This window comes from Salmo trutta, chromosome 14, assembly GCF_901001165.1.
Source record: "Salmo trutta chromosome 14, fSalTru1.1, whole genome shotgun sequence".
Classification (NCBI taxonomy): Eukaryota; Metazoa; Chordata; class Actinopteri; order Salmoniformes; family Salmonidae; genus Salmo; species Salmo trutta.
In genome coordinates this window covers 44228692-44254908 of record NC_042970.1, presented here as the reverse complement: position 1 = coordinate 44254908, position 26217 = coordinate 44228692, and the positions used below count along the sequence as shown (strand labels likewise).

The following is a 26217-nucleotide window of genomic DNA, read 5'->3' as shown; positions in this document are numbered from 1 at the left end:
ACCTAATGAAACATGACAATTTTGACAATTAGGCCTTTATTGTTTTACTATGCTTATAGTACACTGCAACACCCCCCCCCCCAAACAAAAACATCAATCAACATACAATAGCATTTACACCCACACACACTCACACCCAACATCAACATACACACTTTCACACGCAGTTACTCTTCAATGTAAACAATGCAGGCTGAAAGAGTGGTTAAAAAAGCAAAGTAGTCAACCGTCCACTGTTCCTCCCTCTTCAGCACAGAGCTCGGTCAACCATTTTCTTTTCTCTCCCTCACAGTGCACAGCCGGGAGACCGAAGAGGAACAGAAACTGGTCTACATCTTTTGGGATCAATGAAAAACTGCTGTCCTCTCGGGCCATTTGACCAACCATCTCACACACACACACACACACACACACACACACACTGCAGGTGTTGGGAGGTCAGGATACCCATTCATCCAATGCTCACTGTCATAGCAACAACACCCTCAATGTCCTTAAATGTACTGTCCGAAATGTTATATTCTTTGAAGTTATGCGATAGGAAGAGGGGGTAGAGAGAGAAGTAGAGGGAGAAGTTAGTGTGAGAGAAGAAAGAAACGCCAAGAATTAGTGTGACATGTTATTTTCCCATGATCCTCTGCGGTAGAGGAATAAGACCTTGTTTCACTTCCCTTGTCTGGGTCAGGATGGAAAATTGATCGTCCGTTACTTAGCAACACTTTCTGGCATCATTCACGACCCTGTCCGTCGTTACATTACCTCTTAGCGCGTACAAAGTACAAGGCGTTGGTTTTAGGGTAGTACTTCACGTTCTGCTTCTTGTCCATCAAGCCCCCGAAAATGATGAGCTCACCCCTCCCTTGGACCACTGTGTGGAGGCTCGTCTCGGGGGGGCCCGTGACTGCGGCGGGGGTTCCGTTACCGTAAACCCTCCAGGAGACAAGACCGTCCCCTTTGGCTCGGGACACATCCAGTACATACATCTGCATGGGCTTGCAGTTGAGCGACTGGTACAGGGGCTTGCCCACATTCAGGCTCTGGGGCGGGTGGTGGCCAAGCCGCCGTGCGATTGGCGGGATGGTGTGTCCGTCAGCGGCAACCTGTGGTGGGCTGGAGGATGAGGGGGAGGTTCCCGCTGAAGCACCTCCTCCTCCGCTTCCACTTACTCCTGTAGCAGCCCCTTGGGACAATGGATTTGAGGACGATGGCATGGATGAAGAGGACAGGTTTTTGACAGCCTCCAGGCCCCGTCTCAGGGCAGCGGGGGACACTGCCCCCGGTGGAGTGAGTGGGGAGCCAGGGGCAGGGGGAGGTGTGTGCACTCCATTAGTGCTGAGTACCTCAGCAGAAAGGGGGTGGGTGGCAGAAAGGGTAGACTCCCAGCCGTAGTCCGACGAGACAGGGGGGTGAGAGGGCGGGGAGGCAGCCTGGGCAGGGCTGGTCCTGGGAGAGGGGGACGAGCCGTTGAGTAGTGGATGGAGGGATGGAAGAGGCGGGCTGTCAGGCCCCTGGAAGGGGGATGGCTGCTGAGAGGAGGAGCCGGGGCTACCCTCTCTGGCACCCCCTCTAGCCGAGGGACGGGGTCTCAGCGTGCCCCAGCGGCCGTTCACACAGGGGGCTTCCTCAACGGCCCCCAGTACGACCCCGGCGGCTCCGCTCCTCACAGGGGAATAGGAGCGCAGGGAAGGGGGCTCCGTGCCCAAGGGAGCGGGTGAGGCACTGATGGGTGAGGGCCGAGAGTTCAGGCTGGGGCTGAGGGGCGCACGGCCAGACGGAGCCTGGGAGAACACCACCACACACTGCCCAACCTGGAGAGAGAAAGAAAACAATGAAAGGAGGTTGAGTTGAAAGAAGAAATCCCATACACAACAACATCCCAACAGTGTTCACTGTTGTGAGACCAAGGCAGGATCCGACATTTACGATGCCCCGGGGCCAGTATGTGTCAGGCCAGTGGATCTCGTCAGTCATTGGCTGGACCGGGTCAGTAATTTCTCAGCGCATTTTGGTGTTCCAGTTCGACATTTACCTGCTACATCGCAGTCTTCCATTGAAGACCACATGTGAAAAAGTTAATCTATTTGTATGAGGAATATGGTAGCCCGTTCATTCAACCACACTCCTCGAGAGCCACAACTTCTTGAGCAGTCCAGAGTGAAAGGAAGCACTCATCAATCCACTCGCTGAGCTTATTTCTTTTAGGGAAAGTGATTTACAAAAGTAAACCTTCAATAGTGAACAAACCAGCAACAGCCTGGCTAGTGGCTACTGTTGACAGTCTGCAAGAAGAATGCTACAAAAAAGACAAGTATCATTTTTTCTTGGCTAGCCTAGAGAAAAGTCTCTTTTGAAAAGCAGTTGTCTAATGGGTAACCTCCCATTTTCAGACGCAAAAATCTTCTTAATACTTTAGAAAAGAAATGCGCTATGCCGAAGTCGCACCGCCATTTCCTTGTTGTTAAAATTAGAATAGTTTGCTTAATTTCAGTTTATGTGACAAAACAAGCAAGTACAGGAAAGCAGTGGTCACCAACCAGTTGATCGTGACCGACTGGTCGATCTCCAAGGCATTCCTAGTCAATCGCCAAATATTTCTGTAAAAAATTGGCTCGTGCTGTTGGCGGTAGGTGCACCTGATTTAACTGCCATGCGCGCCAGGTAGTCGACGTGTTCCCATTTTGAACCATTTGATATGTCTAAAGGTACAACCTCTGCCTTCCAGACGGGCCCGGGGGAAGCAAATCAAGTGCACTATAGGCCTACCACTGGCCAATCGGATGGCTCAGATTACAGTGCTGTAGTAACATAGCAGGCGTAAAAGAAAGTTGATACTGTGAGATTTCAAAACTTTTAAAACCATGGCTAGAGTGTCAACGAATACAGCAAAGAGATGCTGTTTTTATGAGTGACTTCATGTTTAAGTTTTTACTCAGCACTGTCAACACTTTCTATTCAACACTTTTATAAGCCATAAAATGCACGTTCTCCCTACTTCCACCCTTGCTACAACCAGCACTGCAGCTGCAATGAATTAGTAGGAAAGTGTATTGATAGTAGAGGTCGACCGATTATGATTTTTCAACGCCGATACCGATTATTGGGGGACCAAGGCAAGCCGATACCGATTAATCAGCCGATTTTTATTTTCTTGTAATAATGACAATTACAACAATACTGAATGAACACTTATTTTAACTTAATATAATACATCAATAAAATCAATTTAGCCTCAAATAAATAATGAAACATTTTCAATTTGGTTTAAATAATGCAAAGACAAAGTGTTGGATAAGAAAGTAAAAGTGCAATATGCGCCGTGTAAGAAAGCTAACGTTTAAGTTCCTTGCTCAGAACATGAGAACATATGAAAGCTGGTGGTTCATTTTAACATGAGTCTTCAATATTCCCAGGTAAGAAGTTTTAGGTTGTAGTTATTATAGGAATTATAGGACTGTTTCTCTCTATACGATTTGTATTTCATATACCTTTGACGATTGGATGTTCTTATAGGCACTTTAGTATTGCCAGTGTAACAGTATAGCTTCCATCCCTCTCCTCGCTCCTACCTGGGCTCGAACCAGGAACACATCGACAACAGCCACCCTCGAAGCAGCGTTACCCATGCAGAGCAAGGGAACAACTACTCCAAGTCTCAGAGCGAGTGACGTTTGAAATGCGCGGACCCCGCTAACTAGCTAACCATTTCACATCGGTTACACCAGCCTAATCTTGGGAGTTGATAGGCTTGAAGTCATAAACAGCGCAATGCTTGAAGCACAGCGAAGAGCTGCTGGCAAAACGCACGAAAGTGCTGTTTGAATGAATGCTTACGAGCCTGCTGCTGCCTACCACCGCTCAGTCAGACTGCTCTATCAAATCATACACTTAATTATAATAAACACACAGAAACACGAGCCTTAGGTCATTAATATGGTAGAATGCGGAAACTATCATCTCGAAAACAAAAAGGTTTTCCTTTCAGTGAAATACGGAACCGTTCCGTATTTTATCTAACGGGTGGCATCCCTAAGTCTAAATATTTCTGTTACATTGCAACCGTCAATGTTATGTCATAATTACGTAAAATTCTGGCAAATTAGTTTGCAACAAGCCAGGCGGCCCAAACTGTTGCATATACCCTGACTCTGCGTGCAATGAACGGAAGAGAAGTGACACAATTTCACCTGGTTAATATTGCCTGCGAACCTGGATTTCTTTTAGCTAAATATGTAGGTTTAAAAATATATACTTCTGTGTATTGATTTTAAGAAAGGCATTGATGTTTATGGTTAGGTAACGTCGTGCAACGATTGTGCTTTTTTCGCAAATGCGCTTTTGTTAAATCATCCCCCGTTTGGCGAAGTCGGCTGTCTTTGTTAGGAAGAAATAGTCTTCACAGTTGGCAACGAGCCAGGCGGCCCAAACTGCTGCATATACCCTGACTCTGTTGCAAGAAAAGTGACACATTTTCCATAGTTAAAAGAAATTCATGTTAGCAGGCAATATTAACTAAATATGCAGGTTTAAAAATATATACTTGTGTATTGATTTTAAGAAAGGCATTGATGTTTATGGTTGGAGCAACGTGTACCTAAGCGATTATATGCAACGCACGACAGGCTAGATAAACTAGTAATATCAACCATGTGTAGTTAACTAGTGATTATTATTGATTGATTGTTTTTTATAAGATAAGTTTAATGCTAGCTAGCAACTAACCTTGGCTTCTTACTGCATTCGCGTAACAGGCAGGCTCCTCGTGGAGTGCAATGTAAAGCAAGTGGTTAGAGCGTTGGACTAGTTAACCGTAAGGTTGCAAGATTGAATCCCCGAGCTGACAAGGTAAAAATCTGTCGTTCTGCCCCTGAACAAGGCAGGCACCGTTCCTAGGCCATCATTGAAAATAAGAATGTGTTCTTAACTGACTTACTGAGTTAAATAAAGGTGTAAAAAATAAAAATAAAATACAAAATTCGGCCAAATCGGCGCCCAAAATTCGGCCATTCCGATTAATCGGTCGACCTCTAATTGATAGGCTTGCATTGTTATTATTAGCGGCTTGGATCTTTTTTTAAATATCGAAGAAATTTTCACTTTCTCTGGTCATAGGAGTAACATGAATTTGTGCATGAGGCAGAAATAATGCAGTGCGAGTTTCACCATCAGCTGGAAGACGGTGTGTCCCTTTTTGGTCAGTGTCAGTGGAGGAAAGGGAGAGCTGGGGGACGTTGAGAGGCGGACCCAGTCTGCTGCCCTCTCCCTCTGCTGAGACTGACCATCAGATGCAGGCTTCATCAGCCTGGTAATAAAAAAACGAAGCAAATTATTTAAGTGTATGCTCACTCAGGTATACCTCACAAGTAATACAACAACTGATCTATTACCGGTGTGATCATATAGCCTAGCTCAAATGTTGAAATATATATATTTTTTTAAATGGTCTGAGAAGAACAACAATGTATTGGAAGGGCAATATGGGGTGATAATGTTTTAGGCTTATAGCCTATGCACAAATCTCATTACTATAGTACTGTCTTTAATAGGTGACTGTTGCATAAGCTTATGTTTTTTAAGTCATGTCCCAAAAAATTTTACGGTTGATCTCGGCTTACACTTTGACTCAGATTCAAAAAAAGTTTGGTGACCACTGGTGTAGAAAATCATTGTACCAGCTAAACCCGCTGTAAAATATATTTTCCATAAGCAAAAATATTTTTTCAGCTGTTAGAAAGAAGCTGGTGTACAAAACCAAAAGTAAAAGACGCTAAATGAAACTTAAGAACAGTGAGCATAGATATACAGAGCTACCACTTCTTAGACTTGCTTTCAATGACAGGCCTATAACCACACATTTCTATGTGAATTTGGTTGGTAGCCCATAACGTTACATATTGCAGCTTTAACGGAAAATACCACTCAAAACATATATTTTGGTATTCGTTTCATTTAGCAATGTAGGACATTATTCTCTTTGAAGTTGCGTTAAAGGAAAATACCACTCAAACTGTCTTCGTATTTGTTTCATTGGTCCATTTGTTGATATAATCCCAAAATGTTTTGCATGTCAGCAATCAAGTTTTGAAGAACTGTATTTTGAAAGTTTTATATCTTGAAAACTTGATTGCTAACATGCAAAACATTTTGGGATTATATCAACAAATGGACCAATGAAACAAATACGAAGACAGTTTGAGTGGTATTTTCCTTTAACGCAACTTCAAAGAGAATAATGTCCTACATTGCTAAATTATGTTACACAGCTTTTTAATATATACCATAATGTAGCATTTTATTAGCTGAAAATATAGAAAGAAAACATGTCAACCTAGGCCCTGCATGACCATAATGTATTTATAAACTACACCATGTCTGGGACAGTAGAAATTCTACTCGGGCCAGTACATTTCTGACCAACATTTTTTTTAAAGAACATCAACAAACAAAACAGACATAACACAGACAACGCCATACAATGTTATACATGCAGCTCCAGCCTATAAAAACTCAAATCCCAAATAAAAACACAGGTAATGTTGAGATTCGGTCAAGCCTCCCACCCATCTCCCACCAACAGCCCAATAGCCAACTTCTCAGATAGCAGAGCCAGTCAAAAGGAAACGCCAAAGGGTGAAGGAAAGAGAAGTCACCCCACCAGCTGGTCCCTTATGGCTGAGAATATCCCTGCCCATGCCTGCACTGTGGATGGCCTCGCCCCATTACATTTTACTGTTGTGGATTCCAAATGAACAATATTCTGGAAAACAATAATCCAGTAAAATTCAAGAGCCAGCCCTGATTCCACCATAACTGCAAAGAAATTAAGCGTTTGCGTTAAGTGTCAAAGATGAGTCGTCATTCAACAGGCGCAGGCAAGGATCTGGGATAAGGTTTACCCTCATCAATCTTGACAGCGCCAAGCTTATATCACTCCATAAATGTGTGTATAAAAACGGGTAGGGAACGTATTGAGAGCCACACATACCCTGCAGGCGGGGTGGCACCACAGCTCTGGGGCTCCATGGTCATCGTTCTCCACCCTCAACTGCTGCCACGTCCAGGGTGGGGCATCCATGTGCAGGAGCCAGGCATCCTTCAGCAGCTAGCAGGGACATGAGAGAGGGGGGGGGGACGCGCAGTCACAACCAGCAAAACATCCGCAGACACAGTTCAACTAGCATAACACTGGCAGACAGAGTTGTCTGTCCGCGGAAAACAATGCAGACTCCCATTCGAGAACACAGGCACTCACCGCATTAGGGCCTCCACAGCCTCCCAGAATAAGCAGAGTCTCGTTACCAACCACAATCTGTGAGAGAAGGGAATATACATTTAAAACACAGAGAACCACTGACACAAGCCACAAAAAAATGTGTGGTATTCTCTGTAAAAAAAAAAAAAAATACAGTGACAGACATTTACAAAAGAATCCGAAATACTGCATGATGGAGGTACAGAAGGGAGAAGGTGGGCGGTGAAAGTGTCATCCTGACCTGAGACTGGCCTCCTCGTGGGTGGGGGGACGGGCCAGAGATGGTGGGCTTGGACCAGGACCACTGCTCCAGATCCAGAACCCACACCTCGTTACTCCTGATCAGGGACCAGTGGAGAACAGGGGGACACGGTGAGACAAAACACACACAGTGATAGATTCACACACACACACAACTTAACACCACAAAACAACTAAACCAGACAGTTTTTGAAATGAAATGATTTCCTTTTACTTTCAAGACATCCACACTACAACCTTTCTGCATTGTTTCCTAACACAACAACGGTTTTCATCCCAAGTGTTTGAACTGATGTGTGTCAGGTTGTGCAGTTGTAGCATCCAGTTTGGCACAGTATGGTAAACATTTGCAAAAAACTCAAGGTAAAAAAGTTCCTCAAAGTAGTGACATACATTTGGCGTGCCCCTAGTGACCCTCCAAACACCACCATGGTGCTCCCTATGACAGAGGAAGAGTGACCGGCCATGGGCGGGGGTCCGTGGGTCGTCACGATGCAGTTCCACCTGAGAGGGCATAGAAGAGTACGGGGTTAGTTAGGTAGGAGGGGGAAAGTGGTAAAACACCAAGCACGGATGGCTAGGTAAGGCTACAGATATAGATATGGGGATAATGGTCCTTAAGAGCTTCTACACAGACAGACTTCTCATGAGTAATAACACACTGACTGTCCTCCTGTATTGAGAGAGTGAATTGTAGACAACGTGATAAAGCCACTCATTGGCTTCAAAGGGGCTAATTCATCTACTGGGTCTACGTTCACCTATTCCTCTCACCAGTTTTTGGAAGGGGAGTATGTGTGGATCTCGTCAAAGAATCTCTCTGGCTGATGCAGTGGGTAGGGGCTGGGGCGAGTCCATCCACCAAACAGCACCAGCAGGTCTTTGTACATCACCAGGGTAGCCCCCGCTTTAGGAGACGGATAGGAGCCTGTGTGGGCAAAAGGAGAAAAGAAAGAGCCTTCATACATGTTTCTATGTCATACATACATGGGTTAGAAGTCGAGTTAAAAATGAGAAGAAAGAAATAATTTAAAAATACATTTTAAAAAAACATCACAAAAAAATACATTTTAGATTCGTTTGTCCGATCATGTGTAAAGCACAGATGTCAATTTTTTTTTTTATTTTTTTTTTTTTACCTCCTTCACTTCCCTTGTAATAAATAGATACGGCACCCCAGGGGCTTAGGCGTGCTTACCCGAGGTCAAATCAAACCACATTTTATTTGACACATGCTTTGTAAACAACAGGTGGAGACTAACAGTGAAATGCTTACTTACAGGTCCTTACCCCAACAATTAAGAGAGGAAAATACTGACAAATAATAACACGAGGAATAAATACACAATGAGTCACGACTACTTGGCTATATACCCAGGTTGTCCGTACCGAGTCAATGTGCAGGGGAACGAGGTAATTGAGGTAGATATGTATATATATAGTGTTTTTGGAAAGTATTCAGACCCCTTGACTTTTCCCACATTTTGTTACGTTACAGCTTTATTCTAAAATGGATTAAATCAATCTACACACAATACCCTATAATGACTAAGCAAAAACATGGAACTTTTCCCCCCCTTCTCAAATATCACATTTACATAAGTATTCAGACCCTTTACTTAGTACTTTGTAGAAGCACCTTCGGCAGCGATCACAGCCTCGAGTCTTCTTGGGTATGATGCTACAAGCTTGGCACACGTGTATTTGGGGAACTCCTCCCATTCTTCTCTGCAGATCCTCTCAAGCTCTGTCAGGTTGGATGGGGAGCGTTGCTGCACAGCTATTTTCAGGTCTCTCCAGAGATGAGGTTCAAGTCCGGGATCTGGCTGGGCCACTCAAGGACATTCCGAGACTTGTCCCGAAGCCACTCCTGCGTTGTCTTGACTGTGTGCTGAGGGTTGTTGTCCTGTTGGAAGGTGAACCTTCGTCCCTGTCTGAGGTCCTGAGCAGGTTTTCATCAAGGATCATTGTACTTTTCTCCGTTCATCTTTCCCTCAATCCTGACTAGTCTCCCAGTCCCTGTTGCTGAAAAACATCACCACAGTATGATGCTGCCACCACCATGCTTCACCATAGGGATGGTGCCAGGTTTCCTCCAGACGTGACGCTTGGCATTGAGGCCAAAGAGTTCAATCTTGGTTTCATCAAACCAGAGAATCTTGTTTCTCATGTTCTGAGAGTCCTTTAGGTGCCTTTTTGCAAACTCCAAGCGGGCTGTCATGTGCCTTTTACTGAGGAGTGGCTTCTGTCTGGCTACTCTACCATAAAGACCTGATTGGTGGAGTGCTGCAGAGATGGTTGTCCTTCTGGAAGGTTCTCCCATCTCCACAGAGGAACTCTGGAGCTCTGTAAGAGTGGCCATCGGGTTCTTGGTCACCTCCCTGACCAAGGCCCTTCTCCCCGGATTGTTCAGATTTGCTGGGCGGCCAGCTCTAGGAAGAGTCTTGGTGGTTCCAAACTTCTTCCATTTAAGAATGATGGAGGCCACTGTGTTCTTGGGGACCTTCACTGCCGCAGAAATGTTTTGGTACCCTTCCCCAGATCTGTGCCTCAAAACAATCCTGTCTCGGAGTTCTAAGGACAATTCCTTGAACCTCATGGCTTGCTTTTTGCTCTGACATGCACTGTCAACTTTATTGGAGTCCACCTGTGGTAAATTCAACTGTTTGGACACGATTTGGAAAGGCACATACCTGTCCATATAAGGTCCCAACCTTATATGGACAGGTATGTGCCTTTCCAAATCGTGTCCAAACAGTTGAATTTACCACAGGTGGACTCCAATAAAGTTCTAGTCTTATAGCAAAGGGTCGGAATACTTAGGTAAATAAAGCTGTTTTTTTTTAAATAAATTTGTAAAAATCCTGTTTTCGCTTTTGTGTTTAGATTGATGAGTGAAAATGTTATTTAATCTATTTTAGAATAAGGCTGAAACGTAATAAAATGTGAAAAAGGGAAGGGGTCTGAATATTTCGGAAGGGATTGTATAGATAAAACAGTAGCAGCAGCGTATGTGATGAGTCAAAAGAGTTGCGAAAAGGGTCAAAGCAGAAAATCCAGGTAGCTATTTTGTTAACTATTTAGTAGTCTTATGGCTTGGGGGTAGAAACTCTTCAGGGTCCTGTTGGTTCCAAACTTGGTGCAGAGGTACCGCTTTCAGTGGAGTAGAAGAGAGAACAGCCTATGACTTGGGTGGCTGGACCATTTTTAGGGCCTTCCTCTAACACCGCCTGGTATAGAGGTCCTGGACAGCAGGGAGCTTGGCCCCAGTGATGTCCTGCGCTGTACGCACTACCCTCTGTAGAGCATTGCGGTCAGATGCCAAGCCGTTGCTGTGATGCAGCCAGTCAAGATGCTCTCAATGGTGCAGCTGAAGGCCTTTTTGAGAATCGGAGGGCCCATGCCAAATCTTTTCAGCCTCCTGAGAGGGGAGAGTTGTTGTCGTGCCTTCTTCACAACTGTGTTGGTGTGAAGAAGGCTCAAACTTAATGGTGTTGGAGTCACGCGAGACCCTGTAGTCGTGGGTCGATAGGGAGTACAGGAGGGGACTAAGCACGCACCCCTGATGGGCCAATGTTGAGAGTCAGCATGGCAGATATGTTGTTGCCATCCCTCCCCATCTGGGGGCGGCTCGTCAGGAAGTCCAGGATCCAGTTACAGAGGGAGGTGTTCAGTCCCTGGGTCCTGAGCTTAGTGATGAGCTTGGAGGGCACTATGGTGTTGAACGCTGAGCTGTAATCAATTAACAGCATTTTCACATAGGTGTTCCTCTTGTCCAGGTGGGAGAGGGCAGTGTGGAGTGTAATAGAGATGGCGTCATCTGTGGATCTGTTGGGGCGGTATGTGAATTGGAGTGTGTCCAGGGTGTCTGGGATGACGGTGTTGATTTGAGCCATGAAAAACCTTTCAAAGCATTTCATGGCTACAGATGTGAGTTCTACGGGGCAGTAGTCATTTAGACAGGTTACTTTGGCATTCTTGAGCACAGGGACTATGGTGGTCTGCTTGAAACATGTAGGTATTACAGACTGGGTCAAGGAGAGGCATAAAGCACCTTAATACCAACAGATACAGCAACAGACACAGTGAGCTGAAGAGGACGTTGAGTGTGTACCTGAGGCTAAAGGGCGGATCCACTCCTTGCTGTTGAGGTCAAGTCTCCACAGGTCATTGAAGGCAGCATTGCAGCTACTCTGAGTGCAGCCCCCAAACACATACATGGACTGGTTGGAGTCATAGTAGCATGCACCTGCAACACACACATACATGGTTTGAGTAAGAATTAGTTACACCTTCAACACCATGTCCCTGATACTTTACATTTCAATTGTGAAGGGTGTTACTTTTTGAAAAAGCACATCCTGGAGTTGATTATCCAGCTTATACCATGGCCATTCAACTAAATTCCACAAAGTGGTGGTATATAAATATATATTGTATACTGACTGTGTGAGAAGCGTTGAGTGATGGGTGTTCCAGGATATGGGTATGTACGACTCTCCCATTGGATGTAGCCATCCTGGACGGCCCGCAGAAAACCATGGTAACACTGATATGCAACACCTGGGGGGGAGGGGGGGAGATTGGAGATGAGGTGAGTGACTATTCTGGTTTTCTGTGAACTCATAACCACAATAAAAGCAACATAATAGGTAGCACGTCTGTATCTTGTAACTTGTCGTTTTGGGTTGACTCGGTGTCCCAACTGAAAATGTGTCAAAGGTTACTGAAAATGGGATAAAGGTTACTTGCCCTGTTGAAGGGAAATAACCACTAGGGTGTCTCAAAATGTAGCATCGTGGCATGCTATTGCCTACTTTGGTTTAGTGTGTTGGTGGTTGTGGTGTCGTCAGAAGAGATACCTTTGATGAGGCGGTACCACTGTTTACACACCAGTGCAGCGGTCTTGTGCTCCTGGTAAGGTGAAAGGAAGGACAGGATGTATTCTAGGACTTCCTCCGGCAGCTCCACCATTGTCCTCTCGCCCTCAACTAAGCCCTCTAGGTCCCTCTCTCTTCTGTTGGTCCCCATCTTCTCTTCTTCCACCTGTGCCAATCCAACAGGCCCTGCTCCTGCACCATCTTCCTCTGTATCCATGGCAACAAAGTATCCATCCTCACTGTCTGAAGTGCGGGACATTCTTTCTTCCTGTAGACAAAGATGGGAGATGTCACTAAAAAGGTGGGCCCAAAGACTCAAACAAGAATTGTAACTTCCATCAATTCCAACGCGTCACGTGTTTTCAGGGTAGTATTCATCAATGACAACAAGGTGGAAATACACATGGCTAATTTAGCTAGCCACTATACAAAGAAAAACAGAGTAAGTTAACTATCTAACTAACTATATAATGTTTTGAGCAGCGAACGTAACGGTAACTGGTCTAGATAGATAACAGTAGCTAACAAACGGTCTTGGATAATTGATGGCTAATTTCTAGCTAGGATTTTAGCTGGTCGTAGAAAATTAAACACATTTCATTGCCAGATAGTGCTATGCTAAATTCATGTAACTAGCTTGCCTGATAACTAGTTCACCAAAGTGGTTAGGTCGGTGGCACAATACAGTTAGCTAGCATTATGTTAGCGTTCACCGATGTGCGCATCCATCCTGGCCCGCCCTTGCTAATTAGAATTCCAGTCCATGGTAGGGCATCACATCTGTTAAAACTATGTGGCAAATCATGGACATTTTGCTACCAATCCGTGTTAAACTATGATAGTTACACATTTCCTGAATCTCGAGATAGTTGTCTAGCTAGTGGGTTACGTTACTAGCTAGCTATATAGCTAGCTAATGTTTGCAGTCAGAAACTAGAGTGTTTTCTACCCAACCTCTGTCATGTTTTCAGGGGCAATATTTCCCTTCCAACCATAACCCCAACAGCTACATTCACCGTAATTCTGCACGAATTCTTTTGCTGGTTATCTATCTTTTGACGTCTCTCTTCTCATTCCCTTTATCAGCTTCTGCAGTAAATCGCCATACTCCAAGCATTCGCCATCTTCCTCGGTGGCAGCATCCTCCGCAACGCGGGAGCGCGCACGTAAATCGTGAACGGAGGAAGTATAAACAAAAGCGGTGGTGAAGTGGATTGTTAAAAAATAGGTATAGGCCTATTATACTAAAATACCATGACAACCAAACAAATCATATGAAATCAAATGCCTTTATTGTATTGATACCGATGTATTCATCTACACCAAGCTATTATACAGAAACGGGGGAGCAGCCGGCATCCCATCGACAGGGCTGCAGTGGAGAGGGTCGAGATCTTCAAGTTCCTCTGTGTCCACATCACTAAGGACTTAACATGGTCCCAACACACCAGCACAGTTGTGAAACGGGCTGAACTGCGCCTTTTCTCCCTCAGGAGGCTGAAGAGATTTGCCATGGCCCCTCAGATCCTCAAGAACTTCTACAGATGCACCATTGAGAGTGATTTCTCTCCTACACATACACACATATTGACATCCCCCTCCCCACACACACACTATCACACATGCACACACAAATTCATCATATACACTGCTGCTACTATTTATTACTATCCTGCTGCCTAGTCACTTTTATCCTGCTGCCCAGTCACTTTTACCCCTTCCTATATTTACATAGCTATCTCAACTACCACCATATCCCTGGCACATTGCTATGGTACTTAAGTACTGACCTTGTATATAGTGTAAAATCTTGTTTTATTTATTGTGTTTTTATTTTTTCTGACCTAGTATTGATTACGTGCTCGTTTGAAGATTATATTATGGATTTTTCTATTTCTTTACCTTTAATATGGAACACTGCATTGTTGAGGAAGAATAGCTTGTAAGTAAGCATTTTGCTGTACTTTTTACACCTGTTCCATCCGGTTCACGTGAAAAATCAACTTTTATTTGATTTGATGTAGCTGAACACAGAAGAGAACGGGCACGGGCTTGATCTATTTCTGCACCTGGATGAAGTTTAGACCAAGTTGGCATACCTAAATTAAAGGTCACTTACAATAACAAAGTTGGGACAAACTAAGTCATATGGAGAGATACGACCTGTAAACGTATAGCTACAATAACCTGTACAACATATAGGTCCTCCAATACTCAAATCATTGAACATTGAAGTAGACTACACTTCTAGGTCAGGAATCAATGCGCGTTCCCGATGAACATGTGCAATGTCGATACAGTAGAGGTCGCTGTTGATTCTGTCTTTCTTTTTGACTACTTGTTTTTCGATTTCGCATCGGCGCAGACATGCAGCTAGCGACATACAGCGTGTGTTTGTATCGTGAACACTGAGCTCGTGTGTGGGTCTTGGACGCTGTAATATGGAAGATGAAGAGGTTTGCGAAAGCTGGGAGGAAGCTGCAGACAGCGGGGTGAGGAAGAAATGCGATGGAACTTTTGTTTTTAGGACATGAACTGTGTTCAATATTCAATGTGTGTGGTTGGCCTGTCAAACATTCAATGCCTTATGAGGGAACTGAAGTGAACAGCCTGTCGCCATGTCGGAGCCTTCGCTAGCTAAGGTTAGATACAGGCCCAAGTTGAGCCATTCCAGGGTGTCGTAAGTTGCAAAGGCCTGGCCAGAACTACAGATAACGATATGGTTTATTTTTGTAACAGGCGGAAGTGTAAAAAAAGAGTCAACAACAATCTGGTAACGTCGTTAACTAGCGGCAAGTTATTGTTTTGTAGCTAACGTTAGTTGGCTAGCCAGGTTGTGGAAAGTGTCGCTAGTTAGCTAGCAGTTGTCAATCGGCTAGCAGCTAACGTTAGCTAGGTAACGAACTAGTTAACGAAGAATTTCGACTGAAACTGGATTTGCTATATTTAAGCCAGTTAGGTAGTTAACTATACCATTTTGCAACTGTTGTGAAAATGCTTAACACGCAACTCACATTTCAGCACTTTAATTAAATGTAGATAACTAGCTAACGTTAGTAGTTCGGCTAGCTAGCGTGCTAAGTCGAATCGTGCTAATTCGAATAGTGCTAAATCGAATATTGATTATCTGTAGATGTAACGTATTCCTTCGTTGAATAATTGAATGAAGAATTAAAACATCTTTATGTTTACCTGTTTCCAAGGAAATTGAGAGAAGACTCGAAGCAAAGTTGAAAATAAGCCAGAAAACAAAGTGAGCGAAATAAAATCTAACTGAAAATATCCAAGTAAAGATATAGCTATACAGCGCAACGTATTTCTTCTTTAATACAAACTCTGCCCCCTCCCTCAGGAAAGCCACCATCGGTGCAGGTAGCTCCCCTATACGAACTGCCATGGTTATCCAGGATGAATCTCAACCTGCAGCCCCCCCACCTCAAATCCGAATTCTGAAGCGCCCCTCAAGTAACGGTTCCCTAGGGTCAGCTAGTTCATCTAACCGCCCCACCCAGCAGCCGAAGTCACTGGCCCAGCGGGAGGCAGAGTATGCTGAGGCCCGCAGGAGGATTTTGGGTAGTGCTAGTTCTGAAGAAACACCTCAGGACAAACCCAGCCAAGACAGGTTAGACACCTACACTCAATGTTATGGGTTATGTAAACAATCTTATTGTGCTGTCTCTCATCCACTTACATTTTGTTGTCTTTCCCCATTAGACCAGTGAGAGTGAGTGCCCAGCCACAGCCAGAACCGGTTCGTCCAAACAATCACCTGATCCGCCAACCCAATGGCCCAGATGGCACCACAGGCTTCCGTCACTGCAGATAGAGTGCAGAAGGGAGAGGGGGATCCATTGTCTCCATGGGGGCATGGTGTGCAGGGGATAAAGGGGGAGGTAGCATAGGGCATGAAGAGCAGAGTGGTGGGATGAAATTTAAAAATTTAGATTATGACAAACAGAATATATTGGCCCACAGAATGAGATGAAGTATCCCTCCCACCCCTTTCTGCTGACTGTTGGCACGCTCATTGCCTTTCACCCTCTGCCCTGTCTCCAGCCTGCGCAGAGGGTTGCAGGGAGATGGCAGAGAGGAGCTGAGTGTCAGATCTCCTCTCTGTCCCACACTGTGACAAGGGCATTCCCTCAGGATTCCACACACTGTGATATCTCCCATGATGCACCCTGAGCTGCCCCATGCCCCTCTCCACTGTCCCTCTCCTGCTAAGGACCAGGGTCCTCCTAGGTCCCGGGCAAACCTGCCCTCCAGGGAAATGACAGACTGGTTCTGTGGGACTTAAAGTTGGCCAGGGGGAAGTGAAGAAGGAACCTGGCTCCGGATGTGAGTGTAGGGCCATGGATAGAGCAGGGGAGTGACAAGGTGCCACTTCGTGTTAGCATGTTCAAGCAATAATTCCGAAATCAACATGTAAGCCCCGTCTTCTATAGTTAGACTGCCCATCTGCCTGTGCTGTATCTGTTAATATTTGTCTGTTTTGTTTTAAGTTATTTCAACAACAAAAACATTTTACTGTAATTTTTTTTCTTTTTTTAAACATCTGGGCAGTAACTGAATGGTGAATTTGGGAAAGGTTGTTAGCTTAATGGTGTCTTCTGTTTTTGCATCTAGTTAAAAAAAAAAAATGTTTTATGTCTGTTTTCAAAGTGGGAATGATATAGAAGGAAAAAAAACAAAACAAATGACAGAATGTTAGTGAAGCTGAATGTTTTATAGCATCTTATACAGGTAGTCATTGAAAGTAGTAGCCATTCGTGAAATGATACTGTAAGTATATGTTGAGAAAATAGTTTATGGATGGCCAAAAAGTAATCCTGTAAAAATGTCCACACTGCGTGGCCTTGTTGCTTCATTTGCGAAGAGAGGGGCCACAGATGACAAGGAGCATTTTTTAATTTTTTTAATTTTACCTTTATTTAACTAGGCAAGTCAGTTAAGAACAAATTCTTATTTTCAATGGCGGCCTAGGAGCAGTGTGTTAACTGTCTTGTTCAGGGGCAGAACGACAGATTTGAACCTTGTCAGCTCGGGGATTCGAACTTGCAACCTTTACGGTTACTAGTCCAACGCTCTAACCACTAGGCTAGCATGAAGAAGGCCATCGCTTTCTTTTGATTCAGGGTTGTTTGAAGAGGAAGCCATTGGCTGGAGGAGTGTTTTAAGCAGCACCTCTGTTCTGTCCTGTCTTTCATTCTGTCTCTCTCCAGGGTTGCCTTACTTGGAGAGAGGAGCACCTGTTCTTGTACGGTAAAGATATGCTGGATCAAAGAGAATGACAGAATAACAAACTGAGTTAGATGGAGATTGACATAAAGTAAACATTTTTGCTTGGTTAGAAGGCAATGTTATTGTTAAATAGTGCCAAAGTTGAAAGGAAGCCCTTTTTTCCCCGGCCGAGGAACATGTCATAGCTCTGTCTATCCAATCTATCTAGTTTTGTTAATGAAATGACAAACTACATCTTGGCTGTTTTAAACCATACTAAATGTGTTGACTCAAACGCCTTAAATTATCTTTGGTTTCATATTGGACCCCACAGTTACTGAGGCACCTCAGGTTAATGCTCTTGGATGCTGAGATAAAAAAAATTTAAAAAAAGTTTTTTTTTTTTTTATATATCCCTGTAATCCCCCTTTCTCTAATTTCTGTTAATTGGCCCGCCTTAGAACCTCAGGAAAGGTGGTTTTGTTGGCCCCTCAGGCAGGTTTTAATGCTGGAGTGGCCAAGCAAAGTCTTTGGTCTGCTCAAATGTAATCCCAGTGGTGCAGTGACTGGCTGGAATTGTTGCACAGCCTAATATGTAAAGAAAATCACACACAGTAACCTTATTTGGTGTGATTCGGTTCTTATTTGGACTATACCTAGAGTATGTTACGTCTGGGCCATTGAAGAGTACTCATAACCTAATCCTTTATCCTTTCTAGGGATCACTGAGCAGAGGGGGCTGGACAGGTGAAAGCAATACGGTGGATAAACCCAGGTGGATTGTAGAAACCCCTGGGTGCGGTTTCCACACCTGTCTGGTCTACATGGATCAGAGATCATCTTGGGGAAGGGAGGGAGGAGGAGACTAGAGTCTAACCCTGGATTATAATGATCCTCCTGGACAGGGTTAGGCTCAATTCAGTTTAATTCAGGAAGCAAATTGAAATGTAATGCTTGAATAGAAAATAGGTTTTTTTATTTCTGAGGATTTATTCAGTTTGTGAATTTGAATTCAAAACCGAATTGACCCCAACGATGCGCTTGATGAGCCTGCGCAATTCCAGTAACTCAGCCATCGGATATGGGGCAACAATGAAGAGATGACGCTCTACTCTTTATGTCATGCGAACACAACAAACAAAGCAGCCTGTAAAGATTTTTTTAAATTCCCTTTAATAAAATAATATTGAAAAGTAAAGTTAAACGCAATTGCAAATATTTTTGTTTGGTGTAGAGTTTTATTTTTCTATTTTGTGAAATGGGATATGTGCATTAGTCAAATATGAGTGGTTTTACAGATACCAAGCATAGCTGAAACCATAACCTTAAATGGCCCTCAATGACTACAGGAAGAATTTCAAATACATTAATATGACAGAATTCTTTGAGCAATCATGTGAATGTGACATTCTGCACAACCAACATAAATTGCATTTCAGAAATGCTTAATGCGACCATTGTCAATTTTGGTCAATGCCCAATGAGCTTTTTGTGTGCTTTTGAAGTTATACCTAACGTACAATTATTTAAAATGTTTTACTTTCAATTGGGCTAATGCTTGAAATTATTATTCTAACCTAAACCATAGCAGTAAGAACTCCATATATGACAAACTTTCTCTCATAGATTTTATTGAGCTGTTGTAGCTTTAAAATTAGTTTGGTGCCAGACATTTCAGATTTTCCCTTGATGTTGTGGAGATATTTAATAGTCTGTCCTGTTAAAAACAAAAAAAAATCTATGTCTTAAACCCCGCAGTAAGCACCATTGACATGCATCTTGTGTTACTAACCTGAGCTAGAAATGTGTCAAGTGTCGTCCTAATGTATATCTCCTTGGAACTGTCATATCATTGAACACTTGTGTCCTTTGTTTGTCTAGCCCAACACACTACAACAGTGGTATTCAAACTTTTTCGGGGACCCCATTTTTTTCATAGATTTTTCTCATGACCCCACACCAAATCAAATGGCACAACGTTAAAATCAGTACATTTCTATTTTTACATCAACAAATAGCCTTCAAGTCATACCATTTTCAAAATAAAAATAAACCAAAAAATACATCAACTCGAAAGTGTTTTTCAATTATCTTTCTTAAAACCGTTTGTATATTGTCCAATACAAGGATCTGTACTCTTAATACATTTTACGACCCAACTAGGGGTCACGACCGGGACTTTGGATACCACTGCTCTACAATATGTGTCCAGGATGTGTTCTGTCTATTTTGTATGAATAAACTGCAGTAATTAGAGAACATATTCTAAAAGCCATTGGCCTGTTTAGACATGGACAAATGTTACTTTTTTGCCAAAATAAAAATATTTGAGATGTAAATGTCAATAACGTTTAAGTTATAGGTCATATCCATTTGTGTGCTATGGGCAGAAAGGTTAGCATTTTACTATGGAAAAATGTCCTACAAGTGAGCGCAATGGGGTAAAGTACTTATGTAAAAATACTTTAAAGTACAACTTAAGTAGTTTTTTGGGGTATCTGTACTTTACTATTTATATTTTTGATAACTTTTACTCCTCTACATTTCTTAAGAAAATAATGTATTTTTTACTCCGTACATTTTCCCTGACACTCAAAAGTACATGTTACATTTTGAAAGTGTCCAATTCACACCCTTATCAAGAGAACATCCCTAGTCATCCCTACTGCCTGATCTGGCGGACTCACTAATCTCAAATGCTTAGTTTGTGAATGATTATTGAGTGTGCCCTTGGCTATCCATAAATAAAAAGAAAAAATAAGAAAATCGTGCCGTCTGGTTTGCTTAAGGAATTAAAAATTATACTTTCACTTTTGATACTTAAGGATATTTAAAACCAAATATTTTTAGACTTACTCAAATAGTATTTCACTGGGTGACTTTTATCTTTTGAGTCATTTTCTATTAAGGTATCTTTACTTTTACTCAAGTATGACAATTGGGTACTTTTTCCACCACTGAGTAAGAGTTAGATTTTGCCCCAAGCAGTAGTTCTTACAAGGGAAGCATTTTCCACCAAAAATTGGTTGTTCTCTGTGATTTCCCTGGTGCTGCTTTAGAAGACTTGCTGTCCTAAAGCATTTCACACATGGGGCACTTACAGTGCATTCAGAAAGTATTCAGACACCTTCACTTTTTCCACATTTTGTTATGTTTCAGCCTTATTCTAAAATTGATTAAATCGTTTTTTCCCCTCGTCAATCAGGACACTGTGTGGGGCTCTTACCTGATCACTCAATGGAACTTTCAGCTAAATCAGGTGTAAGAACATTGACTATCCAGTAGCAACTCACTTTGTTGAAGCTAACCATCCCATCTCCCACAAATACACGGGCATTGAGCATGTTGCTCTACCAAGGAGATGAGGTAACATCGAGATTCTACTACTACAAAGGGAGGCTTACTGGATATTCTATCTAAAAACATTGACCCCTAGTGGTCTGAATATTGACTTTGATCTCAGGCCCTTATGAACAAATTTTCCTTTATGAACAAGTCTTATAAATTGTGTTAATCATTATGACACACCCCTCACTACTGTCATTGGTTACACTAATAGCACTGTGTGTCTATACCTAGGATAGGATAAAGTAATCCTTCTAACCCCCCCCCTTAAAAGATTTAGATGCACTATTGTAAAGTGGTTGTTCCACTGGATATCATAAGGTGAATGCACCAATTTGTAAGTCGCTCTGGATAAGAGCGTCTGCTAAATGACTTAAATGTAAAATGTTAAATGTACATAACCTGGTTCAAGTATTCATGACATTACCCTGAGGAAGGCACAGTGCTGCCGAAACGTTGGTAAATACCCATTCAATTGCTGGGAGATTATACATGGAATGTGCGACTTTCTTTATTTTGATAGTGGCTGTAACCCTGACATTAGTCCTCCACTGTCCATCCCATTGTCACTTTCACCGTTCTGAGCTGCAGAACAGTCGGAATTTACTGTGTAGTTCTGATACTCTGTAACTCTCTCCATCAGGCTCTGTTTTGATGTTTTAGCTGTTTTAGTGAGTAGAGAGTCCCTCTCTCTGTTCTTCACAGTTTGGGGAAAATGTGAGGGCTGAGGTAGGGCTGTGGTGGTCATGAAATTTTGTCAGCCGGTTATTGTCATGCAAAAGTCCCACGGTAATTGACCGTTAATTAACATAAACATGTTTAGCATCTCCAGGCCTCAACGGCATACAAGCTGCTGATGCGCTCCTTTGGAACATCTACATCTAATTAATCAATTTAATATACACCGTCATTATTAAATCCATTATTTATATTAGGCAGGTCTAAAGCAACATTATGATATGAAGAAAATGTATTTCAGAAGAACAGAATATGAGTTTGCCTACTGTATGTTATCTGGCCCTACTGTATGTTATCTGGCTATGCGCCATGCCATAGGCTGTAGGCTTGTTCATTTAGCAGACAAGATATGCTTCTAAGTCCCATGCCGTTATTTTATAGTATGATTTTATAGTAAGAGGAATATAATTGAACTTAGCTGAATAAAATAGAAAGGATATTTTTCCCATTCCGGAGCGAGAGCACATAAATTAAGGTTAACAAAAATATAAAAAACAATTTCAATGATTTTACTGAGTTACAGTTCATATAAGGAAATCACTCATTTGAAATAAATTAGTCCATAATCTATGGATTTCACATGACTGGGCAGGGTTGCAGCCATGGGTGGGCCTGGGAGGGCATAGGTCCACCCACTGGGGAGGCAGGCACAGCCCACACAAGGGCTTTATTACTGATAGAAATACTCCTCAGTTTCATCAGCTGTCCGGGTGGCTGGTCTCAGACGGTCCCACAGATCAAGAAGCCGGATGTGGTCCTGGGCTGGCATTGTGAGGCCGGTTGGACGTACTGCTAAATTCTCTAAAATGGCGTTGGAGACGGATATGGTATAGAAATGAACATTCAATTCTCTGGCAACAGCTCTGGTGGACATTCCTGCAGTCAGCATGCCAATTGCACGCTCCCTCAAAACTTCTATGACATTGTGTTGTGTGACATAACTGCACATTTTAGAGTGGCCTTTCATTGTCCCCAGTACAAGGTGAACTTGTGTAATGATCCTTCTGCTTAATCAGCTTCTTGATATGCCACACCTGTCACGTAGATGGATTATCTTGGCAAATGAGAAATGCTCACTAACAGGGATATAAAAAAATGTGTGCACAAAATTAATTATAAAATAAAATAATATATGAAGTCTTTATGTTGAGCATAAAAGTGATCATTTGAAATAGGTTCTATGCTAGATTTAGAGTTATTTGCCAACTTCAGTTGTGAATGACACAAACCTTAGAATGTATTATAAATCAAAATAAATATAGGCTGCATGATGCGACTGTAGGCTATTGATGATTTGAGAAAGTCGCAAATAAAGTGTACAACCTAATTTATTTATCTATTTTCTTTCACTCTTTATTCTTTTTTTTACATTTATGGCTAATTCCTAAAGAGGATGCTCCTCTCATGGTCATGCCATAGCGGGCGCTTGAGGGGTGGCAGCATTGAAACAGGTTTATGAGACAGTCCCGATGGTGTGATAGTATCTGCTCCCGAGTGGCGCAGCGGTCTAAGGCACTGCATCTCTGGTGTCACTACAGACCCTGGTTCGATTCCAGGCTGTATCACAACCAGCTGTGATTGGGAGTCCCATAGGGTGGTGCACAATTGGGGTGGTGCACAATGGTGCACAATCTTCCGGGTTTGGCTGGGGTAGGCCGTCATTGTAAATAAGAATTTGTTCTTAACTGACTTGCCTAGTTAAATAAAAACATTTAAAGAAACTATAGCGTCAGGGACAACACCCCCTGGGATGAGGGAGGGATATTGGAAGACAATTGGAGGTTTACTTAGAGTTGCAGCTGCAGTGCATACAGTGTGGTACAGCTACATGGGTAGATGTCAGACATGGATTCTGGTAGTATTGGTATGGATAAGTATGGATGGATATGGATAAATTCAGGGTGTCTAGCAGCTCTTAAAGATCACCCTTTGGTAGTAAGTTTACAGGCATGTGTTATTGAAACGAGGTATCTCATTATGGTAAGTGTTGAAATAAGTATAGCTAGTTATAATTGCTTAGCAGATTATTAAAAAAAAGACTAAAAGAGAAGGAATATAATATCTATTGTTTACAGGAAACTCACTCTACAATTACAGATGAGGTTGTATGGAAAAAGTACTGGGAGGGAGAAATGGGCAAAGAAACTCAAAAGGGGTGATAATATTAATTAATAACAATTTCGACCCAAATGTGCAAACTTTCCAAATAGATCCGAAAAGAAGGAATATCATTTTTAAATATGCTGTTGGACGATAAACCGATTTGGCAAATTAATCTTTATGGTCCAAATAATGATGATCCACACTTCGTCGAAATTATACATACTCAGTGGCGACTTTAGCAAGTAAATCTTGGTGGGGCAAAAAAATATAAAAAATGGGGATGCATGTAAGCAAAGCCACTACACAACACAAAACTAAATAATACATGAATTGTACTATAACTCCGACAAACGGTGCCCACAAACTGTTAGGGCCTACATAAATCTGTCCCAACAGCAGAGTTCCACCTATACACCAAGTCAGAACTGTATGATAAATAAAGGTGGCATATAAACAGACAATGAAAGCTCTTACAATATTCGATTATTACATTTCTCTAAAACAGGTTATAAGCTATTTGTGCACCACCAAGTTAGAACAGTAGGTGAAATTAAGAGGTGGAAATAGACCAAATTATTAGGGTGAGGCACATTGAACGCCGTTTGGGTCTTTGCGTGTCAAAAAAGATACACTTCATATACTATTTGAAGCGTTAAATAAGCTTTTAATTTGACACGTCAAATAACACAATCCTATTATAGAATGCTGTGTGTGCTGAATTTGCATGTGCAAGCCAAGCACCACAACTACTAATACTGTGTGTTTACAATACCTCATTGGTAAAAATAGACCAAACTATTAGGGTGAGGCACATGGTCTACTAACAGCTTACCACACAATATAAACTTAGTATTACATTCTCAGCTACATTATACAGTTTAAGTCGGAAGTTTACATACACTTAGGTTGGAGTCATTAAAACTAGTTTTTCAACCACTACACACATTTCTTGTTAACAAACTATAGTTTTGTCAGTTAGGACATCTACTTTGTGCATGACACAAGTAATTTTTCCAACAGCTGTTTACAGACAGATTATTTCACTTATAATTCACTGTATCACAATTCCAGTGGGTCAGAAGTTTACATTCACTAAGTTGACTGTGCCTTTAAAAAGCTTGGAAAATTCCAGAAAATGATGTCATGGCTTTAGAAGCTTCTGATAGGCTAATTGACATCATTTGAGTCTATTGGAGGTGTACCTGTGGATGTATTTCAAGGCCTACCTTCAAACTCAGTGCCTCTTTGCTTGACATCATGGGAATATCAAAAGAAATCAGCCAAGACCTCAGAAAAAACCTTGTAGACCTCCACAAGTCGGGTTCATCCTTGGGAGCAATTTCCAAATGCCTGAAGGTACCACGTTCATCTGTACAAACACTAGTGGGGGTGCTTTGCTGCAGGAGGGACTGGTGCACTTAACAAAATAGATGGCAGCATGAGGGAGGAAAATTATGTGGATATATTGAAGCAACATCAAGACATCAGTCAGGAAGTTAAAGCTTGGTCGCAAATGGGTCTTCCAAATGGACAATGACCCCAAGCATACTTCCAAAGTTGTTGCAAAATGGCTTAAGGACAACAAAGTCAAGGTATTGGAGTGGCCATCACAAAGCCCTGACCTCAATCCCATAGAAAATCTGTGGCAGAACTGAAAAAATGTGTGCGAGCAAGGAGGCCTACAAACCTGACTCAGTTACACCAGCTCTGTCAGGAGGAATGGGCCAAAATTCACCCAACTTATTGTGGAAGCTTGTGGAAGGCTACCTGAAATATTTGACCCAAGTTAAACAATTTAACGGCAATGCTACCAAATACTAATTGAGTGTATGTAAACTTCTGACCCACTGGGAATGTGATGAAAGAAATAAAAGCTGAAATAAATCATTCTCTCTACTATTATTCTGACATTTCACATTCTTAAAATATAGTGGTGATCCTAACTGACCTAAAACAGAGCATTTTTACTGGGATTAAATGTCAGGAATTGTGAAAAACTGAGTTTAAATGTATTTGTCTAAGGTGTATGTAGACTTCCGACTTCAACTGTACATTTCTCCCTTGCATATTACATAATTTACGCAGCAGCATACAATACATTTTTGGACTCACCTTGTTAAGGTGGCGCAGCGGTCCTTTGGGGGCAAATTTTGTCATCGAACTTTGTCGTCAAAGTCTGGCATTCTCTGTATTTATGGTGGGAACTCAGGGAGGAAAAAACACAGCCACTTCATTGAATAGCAGGCTAATGTTAGTGGTTTCTTTGTAATGCTTACAGTTAGCCACTGATTCCTTCCAAACGACTCATTGTTGAATTTGAGATTTTTAACTTGTTGTGTAATCTTTATGTACAATGGCCAATGAGCACCGATACGTTTTCAGCTATAATTTCTCTTCATATGACAAGGATTTAAAAGGATT

General features: G+C 42.4%; 2 protein-coding genes across 2 annotated transcripts; one reads left to right on the top strand and one right to left on the bottom strand.

Annotated features, from left to right (window-relative positions):
• Positions 1 to 19: 19 nt before the first annotated feature.
• Positions 20 to 13577, bottom strand: fbxo42 (F-box protein 42). The gene is made up of 10 exons (XM_029776023.1): positions 13407 to 13577; positions 12373 to 12658; positions 11957 to 12073; positions 11625 to 11759; positions 8285 to 8438; positions 7904 to 8014; positions 7491 to 7587; positions 7250 to 7306; positions 6983 to 7099; positions 20 to 1808 (listed from the first exon to the last, which is right to left on the bottom strand). The coding sequence occupies exons 2-10, from the start codon at positions 12647 to 12649 to the stop codon at positions 756 to 758; spliced, it is 2118 nt and encodes a 705-aa protein (XP_029631883.1). The 5' UTR covers positions 12650 to 12658; positions 13407 to 13577; the 3' UTR covers positions 20 to 755.
• A 1156-nt stretch (positions 13578 to 14733) lies between these two features.
• LOC115208167 (SUZ domain-containing protein 1) lies at positions 14734 to 20371 on the top strand. The gene is made up of 4 exons (XM_029776022.1): positions 14734 to 14882; positions 15594 to 15643; positions 15743 to 16012; positions 16105 to 20371. Exons 1-4 carry the CDS (start codon positions 14832 to 14834, stop codon positions 16214 to 16216), a joined length of 483 nt encoding a protein of 160 aa, XP_029631882.1. The 5' UTR covers positions 14734 to 14831; the 3' UTR covers positions 16217 to 20371.
• Positions 20372 to 26217: the final 5846 nt, after the last annotated feature.